Raw genomic sequence first — 26161 nt, 5'->3', positions numbered from 1 at the left:
CTAATACTTGGGTACTTCACTCGTGAAAAGTTGTACAGAGATTTGGTTGTGGAAAGCAAAATATATCAATGAGTGGAGATTGTTCATCAGTAATTCAGAATTAGGTTGGATGTCCGTTTAGAAAATACAATCCATGAGGAAAGTATTTCAGTTACTTTCCTGACTGCGCTTCTCATCGGCACTCCAGCTCATCCTTCCTGGTATTGCTGATATCCGGTGATGTAGATGTCACTCGACCACCTGATGGCGTCTGACACCATGAGTTGCTGCATTGGCCGAGCGTAGCGTTGACCGATTTCGCATTCTCTCATCACTCTTTCGTTACTGGGGTCCCATGTGCCCAAGGCTCCAATGATCAGTGTGTGTGTCTGAACCTGGTAACCCTTAGCTCTCAAGCTTTCGGCCAACATATTGATTGCTTTCTCCCTTCCCCATCATAGATACCATCATTTAAAAAATATCTGTGCCTTCCCTTATAGGATGTTTGTCAGTCTGAGGATGGATCACTATAAAATAGATTCTGAAGTCTTTCTTTCTGGCTTTTCTCCATCTTTGAATGCTGAATTGTGTGGACTGTATGGACTCCTATGTATGGAGATAATGGCACGATTTTAATTCACATAGTCTATTGAGTACGTTTTTTACACAATCACTATGATAGCACATAGGTCATGGCTAAATTATAATTAAATAGGATAATCAAATTGAAAATTGGGAGATAATTGAAAAAGTAAAACATTACCAGAGTAGGTGTGTTAGCAAAACCTGAGGAATATGATAAGTATATTCTGGCCTTCTACATTCTGATAATGACCTCATTGGACATGCATGACTTGTTGGTCTTTTATTTGTTCTTTTTAATTGTTTCCCTTGAGAGTGAGCTTAGCCAAGAACAAGCGAAGGAAAATCATCTCCATTAAACAATAAGCACTCTTCCTCCTTCCCGAATTAAGGGAGTAGTAGAATAAAAGGAGAAGAATTTAAAACACATGCTGTGCTGTATTTAATATGTGAGAATAAGGCCAAATGAAAATATTTAATGGAATAATTGCCCTTCCCCCTTCCTCTCCTCTTTGAACTTTGGTGGTTTGGATAAAATGGAAGGAGTGTGGCTGACCCGTGACTTCATCACCTCAGTATTAGGCTATTGCAAATCTCCCTGAGATTTAAGGTGAGCATTACTTAGCAGGTGCAACTGGTACAGCACACCTCTTAAGTTACAGAGGCTAATGTGAGTTCATCACAATGTTGCTCCATAAATTCTACTTCCTCCCTATTCATTTCCAGATTGAGATAAAAGACAATGTCTTAATTTACACAGTCCTAAATGTGTTGACACCTGACTATCTTGAGGGATAACTTTCATCCTCAATTCACCAAGACAGGTATTCTTCATGAGGACAAAGCAACTGGAAAAGTCCTGCATAAATCTCTCGGGCACTGGGACAGAGCATTCTATGTATCAGTAAATACAAAATCAGGAACTTGCTGAATGCTTTGGAATGCTTTAACAGAGATCATCTGACACTATGCCCAAGTCAGACAATATTCAGATCAGAATGCAAGCCCCATCTCTTTGCTAAAGTTTGGCCCCATCTATAGTTAACAATCTGTGAAAAACATCAAACTCTAACCTCAGTTATACTGACATGAGTGGGGTTTGCATGAGTGTAATTGAGAGCAGAATTTGGCTTATAATACATGTCAACTGTACAAGACTATATGTCTGCTCTAATTTCTTAGACTATACCATTTGGGAAAACATCTCCTTTCTTTTATTTCTTTGGGTCTATTAACATATGTGCATAAATCCCCTGTACATCAGTCAGTGCAAGAAAAATCCTTCAGTCTGAATTCCAGAAAGAAGAGAAATTGGAAGAAACTCTTAAATCTTGCCTGCACTCTTCCACATATGAAGGAGAGTTCAAACATCTCAGTCTTTACATGTTATCCTATTTGGGCCTCTTTCCATTAACAGCCGCAGGGTAGGGGGGGGGGGAAAGATAGTGGAATGCTAGTCCCTTGCCAAGTTTCATTAGTGTGAAAAAAATCAGTGCAGCGAAATATTGCTGATATTCGGAGATTCTGTCTCAGTGAACTAGATTCCCATCCTGTGATGCTATCCTTGGAAGCCTTGAGATTTTTCTTATGAAGCTACAGTACTTAGAATAATTATCCGTGAATGTGGGAGTACTCCAGCTCTCCGCAAGATAAAGTGGAGAGCCAGAGAAGTTAAGAGGTAAGGGAGAAGTAATGGGTGGCCCTCTAAAATAAGGGGTGGGTGTGTGTGTGTGTGTGTGTGTGTGTGTGTTTTGTAGGCAAAGACCATTGGCACCAACAGGGGTTATAATTTCATCTGATGGCCCCAAGACAGGAAGATTATGAAAGAGGAAAGCGTAGCACCCATCTGTTCATACTTGAAGATTTTATTCATGCTTCCCAAGACACAACTGTGCATTGGTTAGCTGATTTGTGTAAGGATCCTTTTCCCTTGCTACAGCAGGTTTAGGGAAAGTGAGGATTTACACGCACAAGAGTTTAAGGAAGGATTACAGGCCACAGTTGCTGGCTGAGGGTGGTGAGGCAGGCACATACTCATCAGAAGCCCTGTAAAAAGCACAGTGTATCATGCTGGGCCTAATGAAGGCTGTTAACAATGAAGCCAAACCTGAAGAAATGTTTCCATTTGCTCTAGGGCAGTGAGAAAGCAGGTGTTAAGTGACTTGAAGCATTGACTCTGATTGTTCAGTGCTGCATCAGGAAAAAGGGATGAGCATCAATGTTTCCCCACAATAAAGGTGACTCTAAATAAATTAGAGAGTCAGAGCCTCAGCTGGTGATATAATCCAGAATTGATATAGAGAAGACTTCTCCTCCAATCCCCTGCCAATGCAGGATTGTTTGCCATTGTACATTTACTCATCAGTCTAGTTTTAAGTGTCCAAAGAGATGAAGCTCCGACCCCTTTCTTTTCCCGTTCCACACACTAATAAATCTCACTCGTAGAAGCTTATTTTAATGTCAGATTGAATTTCCTTTTCTTAATATCATCCTCTCAGTTCTAGTTATACCAATTCTTATTAGGTTAAGTAATTTCTCTACCTCCTTGGTGTCCTCATCCTTCAGGTATCTGTAGACTGTTATGTCCCTGCTTAGTCAGGCTGTATGTATTTAACTATTAATCTTCCTTCAATCTCACCAGCCACTCGATTGAAGCCATAGTCACACCAGACAGTCCTCCTCATTATTAAAGCCTCTCATGATTGGCCCTTTTTTTTTTTTTTTTTTTTACCCTTTGGCTGTTCCTGTGCAGCTCTGGCATTGACTTCACCATATAAGACATGACCTTCTAGCCTTTGTCTTTCTCTGTCTGAGACCCTCATCAGAGTTTAAGCTCATTACCACTACTTAGTGGTTAATTCCTTGTTTTCCCTTCCTTTGGGATGGCTTTGCATGAAATTGCTATAAGCAATCTAAGGCAGTAGACAAAACAATTTTCATTAAAGCAATGAGAGTGCATTACCTCCTAGAGAACAGAAAGGGTGCAATGCCATATCTTCCCTCAGAACGGGCGATCAGCTCATTTAGACAAAGGCCATGCACAATAGGTACAGTTGTATCAAAGCCTCTTGCATTTTGTCAGTCCTTGCTCATTAGTCTCACATTCTCAATCATTGAGCCATGTGGAGGTCAGAGAGACTTGCCTCCTTTCCTCTCTCTGGAGTCTGTTCCTCCTTTTTACCTCCGAGAGTCTCTGGGGTAAACCTGTGCTTAAGTGCTTCGGCAAGGGGTGGGGGATAAGGTTATTCACATGTTTAAATGCTTTGTGGGATCGGGGCCTAAATCCACAAAATTGAACATCAGTATTTTGGCTCCTGATTTGTGTGACTGGAATAAGCCAATGTTAAGTGCCACACTGGCTCCTCTCGTGCTAGGTGCTAAGTGGTTATGTGTCCTCCACAGAACAAAATGCTCTAATATTGAATGTTTACTACGATTATTGGTTTTAAAAGGAGAATAAAACATGATTGTCCTTTTCATTATTTTTGATTGTTACTGACTCTCTCTAAACCATTTAACCCAACTGACTTAATTGTGTCTATCCATCTCACATCAGCCACGGCATGTGGCTGTACCCAATCATTACTGATGGCCATCGCTCATGTCACACTTGGTCTTTCATGATGTCATAGCATGGTCTGATATCACAGACTTTTTGGAGGAAATAAGCCACACTTTAAAGGGACATTGTCTTCTTGAAAATCACATTCTTGCCTGAAAAGTTTTTATACCTGTTTTTTACAAGTAGCACCTAAGATCACTACATTAATGGAAAGAGACAACAGAAAATGTTCCTCTGTTTTTTTCAGTGTGTTTGAATTATAATTCTGAAATTCTAATTAAGCCCTCCTTTGACATCTTTCCTGTAGTCTGAATGATATAAGTCTGGAAACATCTATAATAGGATATTTTAGGGTACTTCAGTGATTTATTTTCAATTGAAATTAGGATTTTGGTTTATTTCTTAAATAGTTACATTTCTGGAAGTATTCCAGAGATTCCAACATTGGATTCATGGAGATTGCTTCCTGTCCATTAGTATAGGATGTGGATTTTTCATGTAGTAGACTCATTCCACCTCTTCTTTGGGTGATTGAAAGCCCGGAAGTCCTTTATCTGTAAGGAGCATTGAAATACAGTATACTTATGTAAGCAGAGGTCCATAACGCAAGAAGAAATACACAGTAATGTATATTATTAACAAATAAACCTCAAGCATCTACGTGAATCAAATTTCATACTGATAGGCACCAATGCCAGAATATTTTTAATAATACCTCAAATCCTTGCCCCTTGACTTTGACAGAGATAATCTTGATTACTAGCCACAAAGATAATGGAAGGTGTAGTATACCCTGGAGTATCATAAATCTTTTTGATTAAAATAAAATGAGGCTTAAGAGAGCAGAGTTGGCCTAATTTACTATAAATTGACAAATAGGATTTATTAACAAGGACAAGGAAGTCACCAAAAAGTGCTGCTGCCATGTCCAATTATTGTTTAATCAGATGCCAGATGAAGCCAAACTGGTGCAGAAGGTTACTGTATACAACCTTGTAGGCAGTAACAGTTCTCTGTATCTTTACTACACTCATCAGTGCTGTGACGGTTTCAGAGGCTAAAACCTAAACGGATCTCTTTTCCTGAAATCACCTTCTGTGGCTTTCAGTAAGTAGTATTTCTCACCATGTGTGAAAAATAGTAGGCGGGGTTTAGCTTAGGTTGCTGTGTCACCCAAAAATAGATGAATGAACTGGTCCAGGTGAGATCAAACCAAATCTGAAACTTTGACTAAAATTGGAAATGATTGAAACTTTTTCTCACAGTAAATACATTAGATTAATGGATTATTGTTAACCATCATATAATGCAACTTTTTAAGAGTGAGAGTAATCAACCATTGGGACAGGTTACCAAGGAAAGTGGTTAATTTATTATCACTTGCAGTAATGTAACTGGAGGTGGCTGTCAAGCTGTCTAAGATAGCTCACAAGTGTGAGTGCCAACCTCAGGTCAGACTATCAAGGAAGAGGGCACCAACCCTGAATTGGCTGTGTTCTATAATTAGACTTCACCAACAAGTGTGAACAGCTAAAAGCACTGTAACAGCCTTAACATGGAGTCATAGACCGTCCCCTTGGATACTCCAATCTGTCTTGTCACCCAGGCAAGCCTGCCTTTGTGATAGATGGTCCATTACACCAAAAATCAACAATAATATTCAGGTTACTCCCAGTCCCAAAGGGCTAGTCACTTACTCCAGGTCAAGTGTACCTCAGATCTCAAACCAAACACAATGCTTGTAGTCAATTCTATAGTACTAACTAAAGATGTATTAACTAAGAAAAAATAAATTAGAGTTATTTCTCAGGTTAAAGCAGGTAAACATGCACACACAAATGAGATACAGTCGTTGGTTCCAAAAGGTAATAGTAGCTACTATAATATGCAAGTTCTATTTGTCCTTTAGGACTAATCCAAAGCAGGCAATTTGGGGATCCCTTGCTCAGGCTTAGAAAGACAGCAAATTCTATATGTCCTTTAGGACTAATCCAAACCAGGCAACTTGGGTATCCCTTGCTCATGATTAGAAATATTGCTCTTGACCAATTCCAAGCAGCATAGTGATACAGTTTCTTCTCATCAGGCATTTTTATTCCTTTCCCCCAAAGTTCAAACTGATGAATCTAGGGTGATACCCATCTCCTCTTCATGGGTGGGTGTGGTGGTGGGGGGCAATCAACAAAGTTTTTGTCCTTTGATGTTTCACAATGGGTCATGTAGTTTCAATGAGGCTTCTTGTCCACAGGACCAGCACTTGACGCTAATTAATGCTTCTTTCCTGTTTGGTGATCCACAGTTGCAGAGACTTACAATGAGAACACTCAATATAACTTTATGCCATCGACTACAGAGGTTATAATGAGATCAATACATGCTGCATCCTTCAAGCATTTCATCAAGTTTAAACACATTCTTATCAACTTAACATCTATTTTAACAATGCTAACACACAGGTGAGCCAGACTGGTTTCCAGTTATGCATTTGTCAGTGTTCCGTGAGGCTTATGGGCCTTGGCATGAGCTGGTACCTGGTCTGCCAGTGTCACAGTGGCAAAGGCATGAATGATTGTGCAAGGTGTACTTTAGCAAGGAATAGGCACAGCCCATTTGCAAAGCACAGATGAACAAATCTAGCTTGCTAGCTAAGAGCTGTCAGATTCAAAAGTAACTTAATATTGTCCGAAATACCTGCTTTGTCAAATAATTTGTATATATGCCACCAACAGATGGATCAGACATGCACCCTGACAATTCTTCTAATTACCTAACCCTGCCAGGTAGCATCATCCGCATTTTATCCTGATTGAGCCTTAGCCATCTTATGTTGGCCAGCTACAGGATAAACGAGGAAACTGCATCTTCTGGATCTGCCAAACAGGAGACAGATCTGAGTGACCTCAGCTTCATGCAGTGATCTATGTATATTGCCTCCAAGGGCAACGTGATTTGATACGGAATCCTTTGTCTTAAGAGGTTTCTGTGGTAAAAAGTGAGTGGGAGAGAATATTACAGTAAATAGGCTGTGGTTTTGGGTGTTCTTTTTCATATCTATCCCATCAAAGGAATCAAATATTTCAAAGCTAGTTTCATTCTCCACTTCTGCAACATCCGTAATCATTTTGTTGAGATCCAGATCCTTTCTTCACACAGATGTGCAGCTGGTTTAGGTTCATTATGCCAGATATGGATGTAGCAATCCAAATATTTCCCTTTGTGTAACTGTCCCCCAGTTTCATTTGTGTAGCAGTTTGCATAATAGGGTTTTTGTAATGGTTTGTTTTTAGTTTTACAGCACACTTCATTAAGTTTTGTTTTTTCTTAACATTCTCAACATATAAATGTTAGTTTCCTTTATAATGAAGGGCTTTGGAATGTTACAGTTGTAAACAGAACTTCATGATAGGCTTTTTCTACCAAACTTATAATTAAGTGCATTGGTTGGATAGCTGACTTAGTCATCTATGTAAAATTCTTCCTGCTTCTTTTAATTTGTATTTACAGCTTGTGTTTATTTCATGTAGTTATTAAAGGGAAGCTGTTCTATACTTCATTAATCGGTTTATGTTTTCTTTTTGAATATCCTTTCTAGAAGTTTGAAATTAAACTGCCTTTCTCTAAAGGACTTTTGTGTCTTTTCCACTTATTGGTGCATGGACTATTTCTTCTGCGCTCCCCCCCCCCCCATCAAACCAGAGGTGGTTCTTATAAAGCAAAAACAAACATGGCTTTGCCTTGTTCTAGTTACCTCCTTGTATGTACACCAACTTGCATCTTGACCCTGAAATCTGATCTAAGCAGGCAGGTTGCTATGCCTTTGCGGAGTCATAGAATCCTAGACTTTAAGGTCAGAAGGGACCATTATGATCGTCTAGTCTGACCTCCTGCACAACTCAGGCCACAGAATCTCACCCACCCACTCCTGTAACAAACCCCTAACCTATGTCTGAGCTACTGAAATCCTCAAATCATGGTTTAAAGACTTCAAGGTGCAGAGAATCCTCCAGCAAGTGACCCGTGCCTCATGCGGCAGAGGAAGACAAAAAATCCCCAGGGCCTCTGCCAATCTGCCCTGGAGGAAGATTCCTTCCTGACCCCAAATATGGCGATCAGCTAAACCCTGAGCATCTGGGCAAGACTCACCAGCCAGACACCCAGGAAAGAATTCTCTGTAGTAACTCAGATCCCATCCCATCTAACATCCCATCACAGGCCATTGGGCATATTTACCACTAATAGTCAAAGATCAATTAATTACCACAATTAGGCTATCCCATCATACCATCTCCTCCATAAACTTATCAAGCTTAGTCTTGAAGCCAGATAGGTCTTTTGCTCCTACTGCTCCCCTTGGAAGACTGTTACAGAACTTCACTCCTCTGATGGTTAGAAACCTTCATCTAATTTCAAGTCTTAACTTCCTGGTGGCCAGTTTATATCCATTTGTTCTTGCAGTCCACATTAGTATAGAGCTTAAATAATTCCTCTCCCTCCCTGGTATTTATCCCTCTGATATATTTACCGAGAGCAATCATATCTCCCCTCAGCCTTCTTTTGGTTAGGCTAAACGAGCCAAGCTCTTTGAGTCTCCTTTCAGAAGACAGGTTTTCCATTCCTTGGATCATTCTAGTAGCCTTTCTCTGTTCCTGTTCCAGTTTGAATTCATCCTTCTTAAACATGGGAGACCAAAACTGCACACAATATTCCAGATGAGGTCTCACCAGTGCCTTGTATAACGGTACTAACACCTCCTTATCTCTACTGGAAATACCTCGCCTGATGCATCCCAAGACCACATTAGCTTTTTTCACTGCCATTAATCCACACAAAATGATGATTGCAAGACTGGGACAATCATCAGTAATGTCACAGGTAGCAGTACAGTTCTGAATACTTAAGAAACTTTAGGGTACCCCATTAGTTAGCTGTGGCTAAAGAATAGAGTCATGCACTAATACATTTTGGAAGGGGAAAACATGTTAATCTTTTCTTAATTTCACAGCAGCAGCACAACTAAACCATTAAATCCAGTAGATATTTCATCTTAGGATGGCATCCCAGGACTGATAAATGCTTAAAGGTAGTTTACATTTTGGTTTAGCTGCTGGAAAGTGGCCCTTTAAGTTTCTTGTGTAGTAAAGAGCTTATTTAGTCTTTCCTTATTCAGTAAAGCGGGTTTATTGGGTTTTATTCAAAACACTAGTAAGCTGAGTGCACTGGCATTTGTGAGGTTGTTTGTGGTGGTGGTGGGATGTTACACTGATATTTTGGAAAAAAGAAAAGGAATACTTGTGGCACCTTAGAGACTAACAAATTTAGTAGAGCATAAGCTTTCGTGAGCTACAGCTCACTTCATCGGATGAAGTGAGCTGTAGCTCATGAAAGCTTATGCTCTACTAAATTTGTTAGTCTCTAAGGTGCCACAAGTACTCCTTCTCTTTTTGCGAATACAGACTAACACGGCTGCTACTCTGAAACCTGATATTTTGGAGTATCAGTTGAGTATGTTTTCAAGATGATGTTTTTGCAATTGAGTGATTTGGTGTATTGACCTTAAAATAAGATACTTAAAACTATCAGGGAACATTCCTAGGTCTTACTTCAAAATTGTGTCACTGAATTTGCTTTGGTGTAGTGTCTGCACTAAATATATGAAAACTGTGACATCTGTTCTGCCCATACACTGCCTCAACAAAATCTATTAATAGGAATAACACAGGGTGAAGAGTTAACAGTTTCTATGTAGTTGCTTGGAAACCCTTTTTGTTTCTCCTGTAGTCATTTTCCCAGAGCACTTTTTTATCAGCTGCCAATATAAAGACATGTTAGTCACTGAACAATGCTCCCATCAGCCAGGAAAAAAAAAAGTTCTGTGGCTGCCAACCCATGGAAGTCCTGTGGGCCTCCATGTCTCTACCAGTGTGAAGCCTACTGCACTTCCAATTCAGAGGGCCAAAAAGGACAGCTGCTACTGAAAAGCAGCTTAATCTGCTGCTCATCCCCTTGTGGTTCCAATTTTTGCCTACCCAGGTGCTCAGAGTTTCTTCAGTGTCTTTCCATGGGGGCATAAGAATCTTCTTGGCTCCCTGTCACTGCTGTTGTCTGAGTTCTGCTGTTGCTTTTTACAAAATGATCTTTTATTGAATTGAGTCACCATATGTTACAGCTACAGGAAATGTCTCTTAATTACAAAGCAGTTCTCCTTGTTACCCGGAGTAATCATTTTATGCCTTCTGCTTTATCCCTTTCTGTACCCTGAAAAATATTATATCTGGTAACATTTCAATAACCTTTAAACTTAGCATGACTCAGCAGTGATTAATGTTACACAGAACAGACTGATGGGGAGGTGGAGGGGTTTTTCATCCTTTTATAAGGATAATTATAATATTTCATTCTAGAATAACATAAGAAGTCAGCCGTAGATCTTGTAACTTCATTTTTCGGTAGATAGTGGCTAGCTAGCATATCTCTGAGTTTTTCTGGAGTCACTTGTAAGTGGTATGTCAAGTCTCCTGCAATGAAATAATCTCGGAGATTTTTTCTCACATTTTCAGTGGGTGCCAGTCTTTAGACCAAATTTTGATTTCTACTGTGAGATATAAATACAGAATCATTCCTATGAAGTTGATGCAATTGTTCCATTGTTATTCTAGTTTAATTGATCAGAATTAGGTCCTTTGCATCAATAAGAGTTGCCTTATGAGAGGTAAATAAGAGAATTTTAATATTTGGTGGCTCGTCTTTTGATCTATCAAAGCTCCATACCTATATTTTGTTGCTTTTAGGATATGATGCAAGGTTCTTCTTCTTGCAAACCTCCTTCAAAAAACTGAGTAGGAAAATGATTCCAGTGCCTTTAATCTGTGAGCCAGATATATTCCTTTCTTTAAGGGGAAACTGATTAGAGAAGTGAATAATTCTAAGTGAATAACATACCCAGTCTATTTAGTCTGTTGCTCAGAGAATATCTGTAAGCTGGTTGGTTTCCTCATTTTTTTTTCGAGAACTGCTTAATAGTTTTGTAAATTTTTAAAATTACATGGCATAAACATGAGGAGTTTTTGGAGTAGATAGTATTTGATCTGTTTATGTTGGTGGTGATTGGTCAGGTTAAATCAGCACTCAAGCACTTGTGATGCAAATACTCACAGGTGGAAATTCAAAATTCAGTTTCTGCAAATTCCTGTGTAGAACACCTTGAAATTCATTTTCCATGAATATTTGTGCTATTAAAATTTAATTGACAGATTTGCTTGGTGCTAACTCAATGGGGTTAAGGGCACAGGCAAATCAAGTTAATTTAAAATACCAAGTGAATCTTGATGGAAATATTATTGCACTATTTGCCCAGTTAATGACACACAAGTACTATGAGATGGATTCCTTAAATATTTAGTATAATATGAAATAATAGCCTCTGTATCAGCAGGTGCCTAATTTATTTTTAATTCACTTGAAAAATATGGCTACCTAGTGGTTATGACTGTCAGTGTGGCCTAGTGGGTGGAGTCCTGAGTTCTGTTCACTGCTTTGCCATTGACCTGCAGGGTGACCTTGGACAAATTACATCATTGCTCTGTGCCTTAGTTTCCAGATATATTAAAATAGGGATAATGATAATGTAAAGTGCTTTGACATCTACTGATGCAAAGTGTTAGGTGGTATTATTATTTATGGTAGAGACGGAGAAATAATTTACAGCCAGTGATTTGACAAATTTTGGCTTTCTTTTTGTGCATGGATTATGTGCAAAAGCAGACTGTTTTTGTCTGTTATTTGTATCAGACACTTCATGCAAACATATTTCAGCCTATGGGTTGTCTGTGAAGTAGTTGCCTTAATGTTGTCTCTTTATTATGAGCTCGGTCCTGCGCCCATTGAACACAGTGATTTCAGTAGGGCAGGATGAAGCCCTCTTTCTGGGGTATGATGAACTAATAGGAATATCTGTGACTGGCTGACTCTTTTAGAAGCAAGCGGACAAAACCCCAAAATCTCAGATGGCTTGGTGAACTTGTATGTTACAAACCATTGCACAAATATTCACTTTCCACATTATGACAGCAAACCAATTTAAATGGTCAAAATATTATCAAAGCAAATGTATTCACATAACCTGTCTTTGCCCAACTCCCTGTTGGTTTATGCCAATTCTTCTTGGCTTTTTGCTGTTATTATGTATTTGATCCTGGAAAATATCAGTACAGGCCAGTAATTGAGTCCAGGATCTGATACAATTCTTGTGATCTACAGCCTGTATATACAGCACTGTTCAGTACCGTTTATTTAAAGAAGAACTTACGTTTTCTGTGGGACAGATTCTGCTTATTCACAGGAATGTTCCATTTGGAGCAACTCTACTAAAGTTGGAGCCAGTTGATTTTCTCCAGATTTACAGGGGTACATGTGAAATCCAAAGGTGGTCCTGACCTGCATGCGCTCTGCCTCGCCATTTGTAGGAACTTTATGTCAAAATCCATGTTGTTCCTTCCCTCTTCTAAGGGAGTGACCAAGGAGATTTTTGGGGGGAAGAGGGGGAGGGCAGGTGTTGTTTTGCAAAACTCATCAGAAAATGTCTCTAGGCTGATGCTTTTGCCTTTTCATCAGACTACAACAAAATGTTTAGAGTAGAGTTATAAATCCCTAAAAATAGAGTTACAGTCAAAAGGAGACCCTGCAATCTACCGACATGAATCACTGAGACAATCATGTTGGTTTTGTCTATGGGCCAGATCTTTGGAAGCAAAGCTTGCACCTCCTTTTCCAGTTCCAGCTTAATTCACATACCCTTAGTCTTGGACCAAATGTTCAATGTTTTCCCTTTTTGAGAACAGACATAATTAATTTTCAGGGTATGTAGGTCAAAGAGTTGTCTTCAGTTCAAGAGTAAATGAACCGAGTTGAGGATTGGTGCTTGACATTTAAAGAAATTAATCTTTTACCAATATGCCAGGATTATTGTAAATTGGGACCAGAGACTTGCAAGTTTTATTTGAAAGATGTTTTTCAGCATGTCTTAGGGCTCGTCTGTATAGGAAAACTCAGGAAAGTCACGATGCATTAACTCAAGCTGTGAAGTTAAAGCACATTAGATCCCTGCATGGTCTCTCTCATTCAGAAGTGAAGTGATTAGCTGTAGCTTACACAATACTAATATTTTAAATAGTCTCTGTTTACTCTCTGTTTTCCACATTTTTATGCACAATAAAATATTTTACTTGCATAGCACCTTCTATCTAAAGAACTCAGAATACTGAACAGACAGTTGACACTCATGAGATCAGAGAGAAAGAGGCAAGTTGTGATATCCCAGTTTTTGGAACTGGGTAAACTGAGGCAGCGGTTCTGTTTTAGCTAGTGTCACACAGCAAATTAGTAAAAAGAAAAGGAGTACTTGTGGCACCTTAGAGACTAACAAATTTATTAGAGCATAAGCTTTCGTGAGCTACAGCTCACTTCATCGGATGTATCGAATGCATCCGATGAAGTGAGCTGTAGCTCACGAAAGCTTATGCTCTAATAAATTTGTTAGTCTCTAAGGTGCCACAAGTACTCCTTTTCTTTTTGCGAATACAGACTAACACGGCTGCTGCTCTGAAACCTGTCATTATGCACAGCAAATTAGTGTTATAATTAAAAGTCTGATTCAGCAGAAAACATTGTTCAGTTTCCAGGGTGTCTGAGGCCACTGAAGCCCTGAAAACCCAATAACACAGGCTTATGTAGTGAAGAAGTGAAAACTGGGCTCTGAATCATCAGGATTTCATGTGCAGATGCAAGAGGTTAGAAAATGCTTTGAAAGGGTGTGCTTTCATTTTAACACAGATCTTTAGTAATAGTCACCAGTAACTTCCAAGGAAACGTGCATAGTTGAATGAAAGATAATGTGAATATTGTTACACATGGTGTTTGAAAGGCTGTTGTGAGAGTGTGTGTAGAACTTTTGGAAAAATTAACGCTGGGCTTTTTATTTTGCTTGTTGCTATGCTTAGTTAGCTCACAGAGGGTTTCAGACTTCAATACCAAGAGAACACAGAGTATGTGTGAAGTTGAAAGGATATCTACAGTATTGAATCATCTGCAAAATATTCCATTTACCAGGGATATGGAAAAGCATTTGTGCTGAGCACTTGAGAAATATTAAGCATGGCATCATCCCAGCTTCACTAGGATGACATGTCGAGCACGTAGGGTTTGCAACACTGCCAGTGGGTGGCAGTATATTACAGGATGCCAGCCACATCTAAGTGCCGTGGAACACACAGTGCCAAAATAAAAGCTGCATGAGCTTTCCTCTTTGCTTTCAGCATCCCCCCGCCCCGCCCTTCCCGAGACCTTTTGGAGTGAATGGTTCAAATGGAAAATGCCAAGCTGTTTCGTCGAGGCTTGGGTATCAGTGAAGCAGAAAGTACCAGTGCCAGTTCCTGAGCAAAGCCCCAGCATGCCCACTCATTGTTCTTAATTTGGGGAGTGGACTCTGCTAGTGCCCAGTCATTCCGGTATTTGATCAGGTCTGGCTCCTGCTTTTTTGACGTGGATTTCCTGCTTCCCTGACCTTCAGAATTGGAGCATCCTGATAGGTGTTCTCCCTTTCTTCTTTTGGCCTGGAGAGAAAACAAACAAGCACAACAAACGCGAGCCTTCCCCTCTGCCTAATGCTGGGGTTGATGTGTTTGTGGCTAAACCAACGGATTTGCACTCAAGAAGTGAGGTTTCAACTCCCATTTCTGCACAGACTTCTGTGTGACCTTGGCAAGGTGCTTAGTCTCTCTGTGCTTTGGTTTCTCCCATCTGTTAAATGGGAATATTTCCCTACCTCACACTATGTTGATCATAAACATTTGCGGGACTCAGATCTATGGTAATTGAGGTGGGGAGCATATAAGCACCTAGATGGAATATACATCATGAGCAATATGAGGGAAAAGCAGCTATCAACCATATTCAGCAATTTCTCTATAGTTCCTCATGACTACTGGTTGTTTTCTAAAATTCCTACCTAGTTGAAACTGATGAGGCTGCATCAATCCCAGGCTAGGAAGCCTGCAGCAGTTTTGGGTTGTTGGTATTTACATAGTATTTATAGCATGATAGGCACTTCAGCTGCCATTGAAACAGCCCTGATAGGCTTCCTTTCCAGCCCTGATCCTGCAGTTCGATCCATGGATGCGGACCCTTGCACCCATCTGGGGCCCAGTTGCAGGACTGGGGCCTGTGTTTTGACTGAGCATTCCAAGATGTAACAATGAAGAGAGGGAGTTGGGGACAGCAGAACAAGCATTCTGGTTAGGATAATGGGTTGGTTGTTTATCTATCTGTCTATCTATCTATCTATCTTGTTCTGAGTGCAGACAGGTCTGCAAGAAGTTAACCAAGCCGAAGACAAATCATCAAACCTGCCACTGAACACTTTAAAATGGAAGCTAGGTTCTCCAGTGTTGCATGTAGCCACTTCTTCTGCCCCTGTTGATTCAGGGGACTGCTTCAGCCTTATAAAGACTATTACAGATTAGTCACAAAAAATATTATTTTAGTAACACATGATGTGAACCGTAATTTTAAATGAAAAATGTTACTTTAATAACCTTTTAGTTTAATTTGAGATATCTTTCTTATCTTAGCATGTGGTTATTTATTGGCAGAATTGACTGAATGGATTACTTGGTGATGCAAATCAAATAGAGAGAGAGAGACACTGCTAAGGGATCATTTCCTAAAACCACTGGGCAGATCCCTTCAGTTTCCTGTGATTGCACAGACTTTGGCAGACCAGAGACTTCGTAAACTTATAATCTGCTCTGAAATAACTCAAAGGAAAAGACCAGTGTCTGTGACATAGATATCAACTCCATAGCAAGTTCAGCTTTAGCCAGCAGGATTCAAGTCCAGTGGAACCTGCTTTAACAGCCACTCAAAGGACCAACAAAAATCAATTGCTTAACACAGGTAGTATTTTAGTAATGATGGGGCGGAATTATAGTAGTTGATGCACTTGGAGATATTTGTGGCTGTTCTCTTAAAAACACAAGACTGCTTAGTAAGGATGCTATTTTGAATAGATTTCACTGTAATTTGTAGAGGAATTTCAGCTGGGCCTCCTAGAAGAAAAAATAAGCTTTTACCTTCAGATGTTGGCCATCCTTAGTATTGAGTTCTTTGTGCTGCCATAACACTTGACTGAGTACTTGTAAGTGCTGCTGAGTGCATACTGACTCTGCACTGTTCTGGGTGTAGCTCTCATCAGAATTATTTGCTCATTTCAATGGGTAACTAATATTGAAGAATAAAGTATATTTCTATAAAGTTAAAACCAACAGCTTTCTCCAAACCAGCAGGTGAAAAAATAACCAGCCAGAGACTTCAAACCCAAACAGTAGACCCATACACTCACTACTACTGGCCATTATTGTAGCCCTGCCTTCCCAAAAGCCTGGTTTAAGCAATGTTTGTCATTCAGTAAAGAATGCTAGGTGATGTGATTGCTCTGAAGACTACATCCTTTCTGTCAATGCAAATGGGAAAATGAAAACAAAGCCCAATACACAAGATAGATTAGTCCAGCTGCTCTGTGTGTTACTAACTGAATTTCTCTTGAACTTTTCCCAATAGGGTCGGGACTGCAATATGCCCATTAATGCCTGCATTCAGAATCCATGCCAGAATGGAGGGACCTGCCATCTCACTGAGGCAAATAAAGATGGATTCAGGTAGTGGAGAGCGAATTGCATTTAAAGCAAGATGAGATGAATTTACCTTACATTTGTCTATTTTACACTAATGAAGTCTAATGGCTTCTTTATTGAAACTGCCATACATGACAAATAATTCTCTTTGCCAGACATGAAATTAATTTGGTTTCATTGGTGACATATCGTTTCCTCTAAAACAGGCCTCCTTATTTTCTCTTAATGGGACTGTCTCTAAGAGCTGTTTTGAGCATTCCCCTGATCTGCTTTGTGTTATCCAGAGACTAATTTTCTTGGGGGCATTTCAAACACACACACACCCTTTTTTAATTTGTAAAATGAGCATCTGTTGCTTGACAGCCAGATGCAAAATGTTTTCATGCTGAAGAATCTCATAGTCAAATAGGCTTTAAAGAAACAATTGAACAATGGAGTGGTTATGTCAGTTCAAGAGTTTAGTGCCCAGAAGAGAACAACCTCTATAATTTAACATCTTGGGCTTCAATCTCCCCACATGAACAGGTTGCAGCCTAGACCTTGTTCAGATAGGAGACTTCCAAGGGGAACCCAGGAAGTTGCATGAAGTGCTGATGGTAGTGGTTTAGAAAAAGTTACCCTTGCCTCTAAGTAGTGTTTCTCCAGTTGTCCTGTGTGTCTAAGGGACTTTGCAGTGCACAGAGGGGTTGTTTTTCAGCTGAAACGTAACACTGAGGCTCTGGCCACTTATCTGCATTAAAGATGCTAGAATGTGTTTTGGAAATTAGTTGCTGAGATCATGAAAAAATTGCTACTAAAGCATTTATGCTATCTTTTACTCAGAACTTTCCCGTATGGTAGTTCCAGCTGCATAAAGGACAAAAGGCTTACGGGATGTTCCTGTTGCAGGAATGACTGCTTTGTCTTTTCCCATATGCAGCATATCAATGATGGCTTAAGAGAAACACAGATTTGTAAGGGTTACAGATGGGGAAAATGCTGGTTAGGTTGCCTAGGCCACTCTCAGCCAACTGAGGATTATACTGTGTAGTACATCCTCAAATACATTTTCCAGTCTTACTTTTAAATTAGTCAGGCTTTCTTTTAGAGCTGATCAGACAAATTTTTGATGCAACAGTATTCCACTGGAACATGCAGTTCTGTTAAAATTGAAATGCTTTGTGAAATCGAGTCAATTTTGCCAGAATTTTGTTTAGAGAAAAAATGCAAAAAAGGTCCCAACAGTGTCCAAACATCCTGTTTTGACATTTTCATAAGGAAATTTCTCAATTTCTCATTTTGAAATGACATTTCATCTTGAATTTTATTTTTATCATATTATATATTTATTATAATGCAAAAATGTTGACGAGTCAAAATTGAAAAATTAGTTTTTCCAAAAGATAATGTTTCAAATGGCTGTAACCATTTAAAAAAAAAATCTTCATGGACAATTCTTAAGTTTTCTGTTTTTGCTCCAATTTGAAACGAAGCCAAATTTTGAAATCTTAAAATTGTCCATGAAAAGGAATGTCTGTCCCCCATACACCTCTGCTTTCAATCAATTCCCTTTTATAAAACACTGTCACTGAGTAGCTAGTCCCTGTGAATAGACCAGGCCCACCGCCCCCAAGTCAGAGCAGGTGGCCCAACTGAGCCTATTAAAGGGGGCAGGGCTAAACCTGGGGCTATAAAGCCCTGTCAGAGAGAAGGAAGAGGAGGAGTGTTTGGGACTGGCTGTGCCTGGGGAAAGGAACCACTGAGGGAGCTTACTTCAGTGGTGGGTCCTGGAACAAGTGGCCAGATGGTCAGGGAGGTAGGCTTGTGGCCAGTGTTCCCAAAGGGGAAACAGAACTGGCTGAGAGCAGAGCTGGCTGAATGAGATCTGTCTGTGAGCAGGGAGCTGGCTGAGAAGGGAAGCTGGCTGGGACTGATAAGCAGCAAAAAGCACAATTACCAGAGACCCTTGGAGGGGAGGCCATGAAATCCTAGGAGAAAGGGTGAGCTGAGGAACTGTGTTTTCTCTGTTATAGGCTTATATTTGGACAAATAAACCTACTTAAAGGAGACTGGGCTTGGCAAGGAGTGCTTGTTTAGCTGGGAAGAAGCCTTGCTGTGTCCCACATTCTGGGGGGAACGCAGGCACTTAGATCAGCCCCTGGTACAAGAGGAAAATGAAGTGGATCTTTGGTGCCCAGTGAAGATGGGGAAAACAGGCAGGTTGTCGCAGAGCAACCTTTGGCCATCAGGAGGCTAGAGAAGATGTACTATAGAAGTATAACGCATTATCTAAAAGTATCTGTGCTGGTAGCTTGGGGGTCGCGGAGAGATAGAGGAGGAAGATGAGGAAACATTTTAAACAATGATTGTCTGGAGGGAAATCTTCTCCCTCCAGTGGATGTGCTACTCCTGTTGGCATCCACTGGAGCTACATGCATAAATTTGTGTGCATCAAAACGGGAAAATATCCTCTTAGGTTGTATTCTGTAAGGAAGTGAATGTCAAAAAAATGTTTTAATGAGAGGCCCCCTTAGAGTTTTCAGTTGTGTGGCCTGTGAAAGAAATTATATCTTCTATAGATTTTCTTCCCTGGATGAATATATTAATATACAAACTCAGCTGCCAAGCTTGTCAAATCTTTACTCTTGTAAAAGGAAACTTAAGCCAAAGCTTTCCTCCTTATAAAATGCCAAGCCATTTAACTCTCAAGTTTCTGTAGTCACAGACAAGCGAAATTACCCTTTAAATAATGGTAAGGTGGTGACATAAGCCAGCCAAAGGCAGGAAATTCACAGTTAAGGCTGAGACTGTATCCTTGCACACACCCCTCCCTGGCTGTGCATAGATAGGGCAAGGGGCTCTAAACAGCAGGTGATTTCACTTCTCATTTTTGTTGCTGTAATAGTTAGCCACAATGGAGTGGGAGAAGGGTTTAGGTTCAGCTGGAGTTCTCAGATCCATTCTCTTGTCAGGTTTTTTTTCTTAAACTTTTTTTTTTTTTTTACTCTGAATCATTTTCATGCCTTTTATCATGGTGGATTTGTTTTCTTTCAAAATGAATAAATTAATTAATAAATAAAACTGGGTAGCTCAGGGGATTGGTAATAGAACAGGAAGCCTTTCCTTCCTCTAAATTGCTGCTTCAAATCCAACTCGGTTGGCTAGGTCAAAGGTCACCCAGTGAAAGCTGCTTTGTGATTTCATAAAATGCCACAATAGTGTCAGGTACATCTGTGTCACAAAAGCCAATAGTGTCATTTAGCATCTTGTAGAACCTGCGCTGAGACTGCAATCAAGATCTGCCAGGGTTCTGGAGACAGAGCTACCCATTCTGACTCAGATTTAGCCTCCGATGAACTGCAGATCATTGACAGTGAACTGTGGGGAACCTTGCATAGTCTTGTGTTGCTCTGTCCAATTCTGTATATAAAGAGAGCTTCATTGTCCAGGACTATTAGTCCTATGCCTTCCACAAACACTAAGTTCACTTATCTATGTAAAAACCTGAAGCTGATAAATTCTGCAGTGTCTGCCTCATTGGTCAAGGTTAAATTAAGCTTTTACAGGCTATCAGGTCATTCACTTGTTATGCAGGTGCACAAAGTTTATCTGCCAAAAAGCCATCTTTTTTTTTTTAAAAGATTTACTCTCTGTACACAAGAGCTGACTTTTTAAAGCATGATAGATCATCTTTGTATTTATTTTGTTATCCAAATACAAAAATGATTAATCATAGCATGGACAAAGTGCAGCCAACCATTCTGAGTTTGCTGCCAGTACAGTTCAGCTCTGAAAAGTTTCTCTAACAATGGTATTAAGTTCCTTGTTCCATTGCATCTCACTGGCTCCTTATACATGTGCTCACTTTACAAGTAAAAAGATACGTATTCTTAATAGCCAGCTCTGAAAACTCAACCTGGAATCTGAAAATCATTTGTTTTTTTCCCCATATCATGCATTTTCCCTTGTAATAAAGGTTCTGTAGGTCATATTCTGCCCTCAGTGGCAACTGTGCAATCCCATTGTCTTCAAATTATGCCTTCAGTTGCATGGATGAATCGGATTGATCCTGGAAGTTGCACTTAGTATGTTAAGATTTTGATGATGCAGAAGAAATAATAGACCACAGTGTAAGAAGTAAAAATCCACAATCACTTGATCAACCATATCTGTGTCTAAATATGCAAAGGAAGTTGGTGTGTTTTGTAAGACATTGCTAATTTTACATAATCACTTTTCAGAGTAGAGCCAACGTCTAAGAATTTTTGGTTTTTTCACCCCAAAGCACTTCACAAGTTCTGTAGATACTGCACCTCTGAAGGGCAGCTACTTCTGGGGTAGAGGGACACAACTAACTTGTGCCCAGCATACTGCCAAACAATGAAAGGGAAATTATAGTCAGGAGCACCAGGGTCTTTGAGAACAACAGTGTCATGAAATAACTGAACTGGAAGAGCAGGCTGAATTTTAATTTTTTTCATGGTTTTGGTCACAGTATCTAGGAGACCACCTCTCCCTATGTGAAACTGTAACATTTGAGTGCTCAGGTAAACAGTCCCATAGCTTAATCAACAGCAGGTTAGAGCCCAGGAAGTTTTCCGTAATAATAACAATTAACTCTTATATAGGACTTTTCATTAGCAGATCTCAAAACACTTTAGAAACGAGGCCCATGTTATCTCCATTCCACAAATGAGTAAACTGAGGCACATGGTGGGGAAGTGACACGCCCAAGATCACCCAGCAGAGCCAAGAATAGAATTCAGGACTCCTGAGTCTTAATCCATGCATTATCCACTGGGCCATATGGTATACTCATAGCTAGAGCTTACTTTCACCATTGGTTAGCAAATTGGTTAACACCAATTTGATATCCTTCAGATTACACTGAAAACCTTATACTTTTCTTCCAGGTTGTGTTGGGAAAATATGTGCAGATCTTCCCAAATGACAACTCTTCCACCATCCAATCCAGACAGAGTTCCAATTTGTGTGTTTTATTATTTAATTTCCACTTGCACCCATGATACATGCTGAGCACCATTGAACCAAACTGTAAACCCTGAATATGAAGGAACTCAAATGTGAAATTGCAGAACTACTAACTGTAGTCTGTAACCTATCATTTAAATCAGCTTCTGTACCAAATGACTGGAGGATAGCTAATGTGATGCCAATTTTTAAAAAGGGCTCCAAATGTGATCCCGGCAATTACCGGCCTGTAAGCCTGACTTCAGTACCGGGCAAACTGGTTGAAACTATAATAAAGAATGATATTTTCAGACACATAGATTAACATAATTTGTTGAGGAAGAGTCAACATGGGCTTAGTAAAGGGAAATCATGCCTCACCAATATACTAGAATTCTTTGAGGGGCTCAACAAGTATGTGGAACAAAGGGATCCAGTGGATGTAGTGTACTTAGATTTTCAGAAAGCCTTTGATAAGGTCCCTCACCAAAGGCTCTTATGCAAAGTAAGCTGCCGCGGGATAAGAGGGAAGGTGCTCTCATGGATTGGTAACTGGTTAAAATATAGGTATAAATGGTCAGTTCTCAGAATGGAGAGATGTAAATAATGGTATCCGTTCGGGGACCAGTCCTATTCAACATATTCATAAATGATCTGGAAAAAGGGGTAAACAGTGAGGTGGCAAAATTTGAAGATGTTACAAAATTACTAAACATAGTTAAGACCTAGGCAGACTGCGAAGAGCTACAAAAGGATCTCTCAAAATTGGGTGACTGGGAAACAAAATGACAGATGAAATTTAATTTGATAAATGCAAAGTAATGCACATTGGAAAGCAAAATCCCAACTATACATCTAAAATGATGGATCTAAATTAGCTGTTGCCATTCAAGAAAGAGATCTTGGAGTCATTGTGGATAGTTCTCTGAAAACATCCTCTCAATGTGCAGCGGCAGTCAAAAAAGTGAACAGAATGCTGGGAATAATTAAGAAAGGGATAGATAATAGGACAAAAAATATTGTGTTGCCTCTGTATTAATCCGTGGTACGCCCACATCTTGAATACTGTGTGCAGATATTGTTGCCCCATCTCAAAAAAGATATATTGGAATTAGAAAAGGTTCAAAAAAGGGCAACAAAAATTATTAGTGGTATGGAATGTCTTCAGTCTGAGGAGAGATTAATAAGACTGGGACTTTTCAGCTTGGAAAAGAGATGGCTAAGGGGAGATATGATTGAGGTGTATAAAATCATGACTGGTGTAGAGAAAATACATAAGGAAGTGTTATTTACTACTTCTCATAATACAAGAACTAGGGGTCACCAAATGAAATTAATAGGCAGCAGGTTTAAAACAAATATAAGGAAGTATTTCTTCACACAATGCACAATAAACCCGTGGAACTCCTTGCCAGAGGATGTTGTGAAGGCCAAGATCATAATAGGGTTCCAAAAAGAACTAGATAAATTCATGGAGGATAGGTCCATCAATGGCTATTAACCAGGATGGGCAGGAATGGTGTCCCGAGCCTCTGTCTGCCAGAAGCTGGGAATAAGCAACAGGATGGATCACTTGATGATTATCTGTTCTGTTCATTCCTTCTGGGGCACCTGGCACTGGCCACCGTAGGAAGGCAGGATACTGGGCTAGATGGACCTTTGGTCTGACCCAGTAGGGCCATTCTTATGATGGAAACCACTTCAAGCCTATGCTTGCACCCAGATCTCTGAATTGGAACAACTGACCACAAGTTGAAATAAAGAATGACACGTAAATAATAAAGCAAAGACTTGCCCTAGAACAGAGTAATTGGTTGCCAAATTTCATTAATTATGGTGACATTTCCATTCTTAACAAGAACCAAACACACCCTCCTGTTGTAATATTGTACAATAACAATCCCATGTACTGTAATGTCCCTGTTGTAAACTTTGGTGAATTGGATATTACTATAGCAGTGTTTAATTACATACAATCCCAGTCAGAATGTGGCAAGAAGAGGGTGAAATATTCATAGAATATAAAAATCACCAGCACAATCTCCTTTTGTTGTTTTCCTTTACATTGAAAGAAAGATGTCTCCTTCCAGACTGAGACCTTGAATGCCAAGTTGCAGCCTGGAGCACATTTTTAAGGCTGAGTTATAAACCCCTGAAAAATGAGGTTTTGGAATGGAAATGGGTGACAGGATAAATGCACAAATTTGTTCAGTTAGATTTCTTTACCCTCCTTCTGCTCCCCTTGCCACAAAAGGTGCTGTGCCAGCTCTTCTCTTTCTTATCTGCCTCCTGCGATCCCCTGGATCATTGCAGGGTCAGAAAGAGGACATTTTTTATTGGTACTAATGAGGCAGAGCCAGACAAAGAAAATATTTCATATTGATGTATTGTGTATTAAATTGAATTGATCGGAGCCGTTTGTTTTTAATCATTCGCTCTGAAGAGTTTCCTCTCCCTTCTAGCTCTCATGACCTGTGAACGGTCAGTATAGGTCTGAAGGAACGTAGCTGTCTGCTGCTAACCTATGCACTTGTGCTAATTCCCTTCTGGAAGCTTTCCTGTCATGATGGGGTTGAGAGTGCGTGCACTCTCTCTCTCTCTCTCTCTCTCTCTCTCACACACACACACACACACACACACACACACACACACACACTTTGCTTCACAGTTTTTATTCCCTGGGTTTCCATGGGAGTGGATGTTTCGGCTGCCGATGTTTCAGGGGAACCCAAGTTTACTCCTTGAGGTCATGCTGAGGCATGTGTGGAGTGTTCATGTGCAGCCAATCCTTATTGCAGAGGAGGAAGAGAGGGAAAGCCAGCATAATACTCACCATACTGGATCCAGGCACCCAGCCTAGAAGATCTGGGGCTCTGCTGACAGCTACCTGTTTCTTCAATGCAGAGCCTCCACTTAATACCAACCCTTGTCTATATGCCTCAGTCCTACCCACACCTCCATGATAAGTACTTCCTCCGGAGCCTGACCACCTGAGCAGTAAACATTACCACCGCACACACACAAGCCTTGTCTGCATTTGGAAATAGTCTGGATTCAGCAGTCAGTAGCCAGCAGTTGATATGGCGACAATGGTGCTTTCCACTCCAGGCAGCAGTAGTAGTAGTAATAATAATAATAAATTAATACTTACCTCTTCTTTAGAACTTTTCATCTGTCAATCTCAAAACCCTTTACAAATGTGGTCAGTATCATTATCCCCATTTTAGCGATAAAGCTGAGGCACAGAGAGGGGAAGTGACCTGTCCAAGGTTACCCAGCAGGCCAGTAGCAGAGCTGGAAATAGAACCCAAGACCCCTTAGTGCTCTATTCACTGAGCTACGCTGTCCTGTAGGCAAAGGCAAGCCAGGATTTGCTTTATAATGTGGTTTTGCAATTATGCTTTATAGGCTCAAACCCCCTAAATGTCCTTGTCTACAAGGGCAGCTATATAAATTGCTGAATCAGGGGTTATTCCTGAGTATTGATAAGGCCATACACTCCCTGTGATGAGTCTCTGAACCAGCCAATTCCCAGCCTTTCCAGTCAATCCATTTCCCCCATATATGCAAACTATTGAAGGCTGCCTAAGACCATGATCAGCTGATTCTACACTGGACCCCACAACCTCAGCTCCACTCAGCTCCTCATAGAGTTTAAGGCTCTCTCCAAACTCAGGCAGATCCCTCTGCATTGGTTTACACTTGGGTCACATTTTCAAGGTTTTCTTCACAACCATAACAACTAGATGTCCTAAAAATTGAAAGTGGAAACTCTTGGGACCAACTGAGCCCTTTCTGCACTGCCATCTAGTCCTCCATACTCCCTTAAGTGGGCACACTCTACTTCTATTTTCAGAAAATAAAGTATTTAGTGCAGTAGTTCTTTGTCCAAGTCCTTACAAACCCCGTATTTCTGTCCTTGTTTATTTGGTCTGTTGTTTGGGTATGTTACCAAGGTATTGGGAGACAAGGTAGGTGAGGTAATATCTTTTATTGGACCAATGTCTATTGGTGTGAGAGACTAGCTTTTAAATTTACACAGCGCTGTTCTTCAGGTATTGGGAGTCATAAATACTTAGGGTGTGGACAATCACACAGTTTAATTTAATTACTCTTTCCTGGTTGATTCTTGGGTACTGAAGAAGCTGAAAAAGTGCTGATACCTTAACGCTTAAAATACTCTGTTTGGAAGATCCATTAACAAACATTTGTTGTTTGGAATGGAGACAAGGTGGTAATGAGATGAAAACTTTTGCTTCTCTTCCCTAATTCAAATCCAGTCTAGGTTGTTAATGGTGAAAGAGTTAGAGCCATTTAACAGTTTCCTATTCATGTGTGATTATGTGTGTTGGTGTCCTCAGTCCAGTTGTTGGTGAACAGGTGCCTACAAAACCAACACTGT

General features: G+C 40.1%; 1 protein-coding gene across 1 annotated transcript in view; it reads left to right on the top strand.

Annotated features, from left to right (window-relative positions):
- The window catches only part of SLIT3 (slit guidance ligand 3), a 796449-nt gene that overhangs the window by 699106 nt on the left and 71182 nt on the right, over window positions 1-26161 (top strand). The window contains exon 27 of the mRNA XM_038413692.2: window positions 16736-16833. Within this exon, the coding sequence (XP_038269620.1) occupies window positions 16736-16833 (98 nt within the window). The remainder of the gene's footprint in view (window positions 1-16735; window positions 16834-26161) is intronic.

The sequence above is a fragment of the Dermochelys coriacea genome, chromosome 8 (assembly GCF_009764565.3).
Source record: "Dermochelys coriacea isolate rDerCor1 chromosome 8, rDerCor1.pri.v4, whole genome shotgun sequence".
Lineage (NCBI taxonomy): Eukaryota > Metazoa > Chordata > Testudines > Dermochelyidae > Dermochelys > Dermochelys coriacea.
This window is presented reverse-complemented; position numbering and strand designations above follow the sequence as displayed.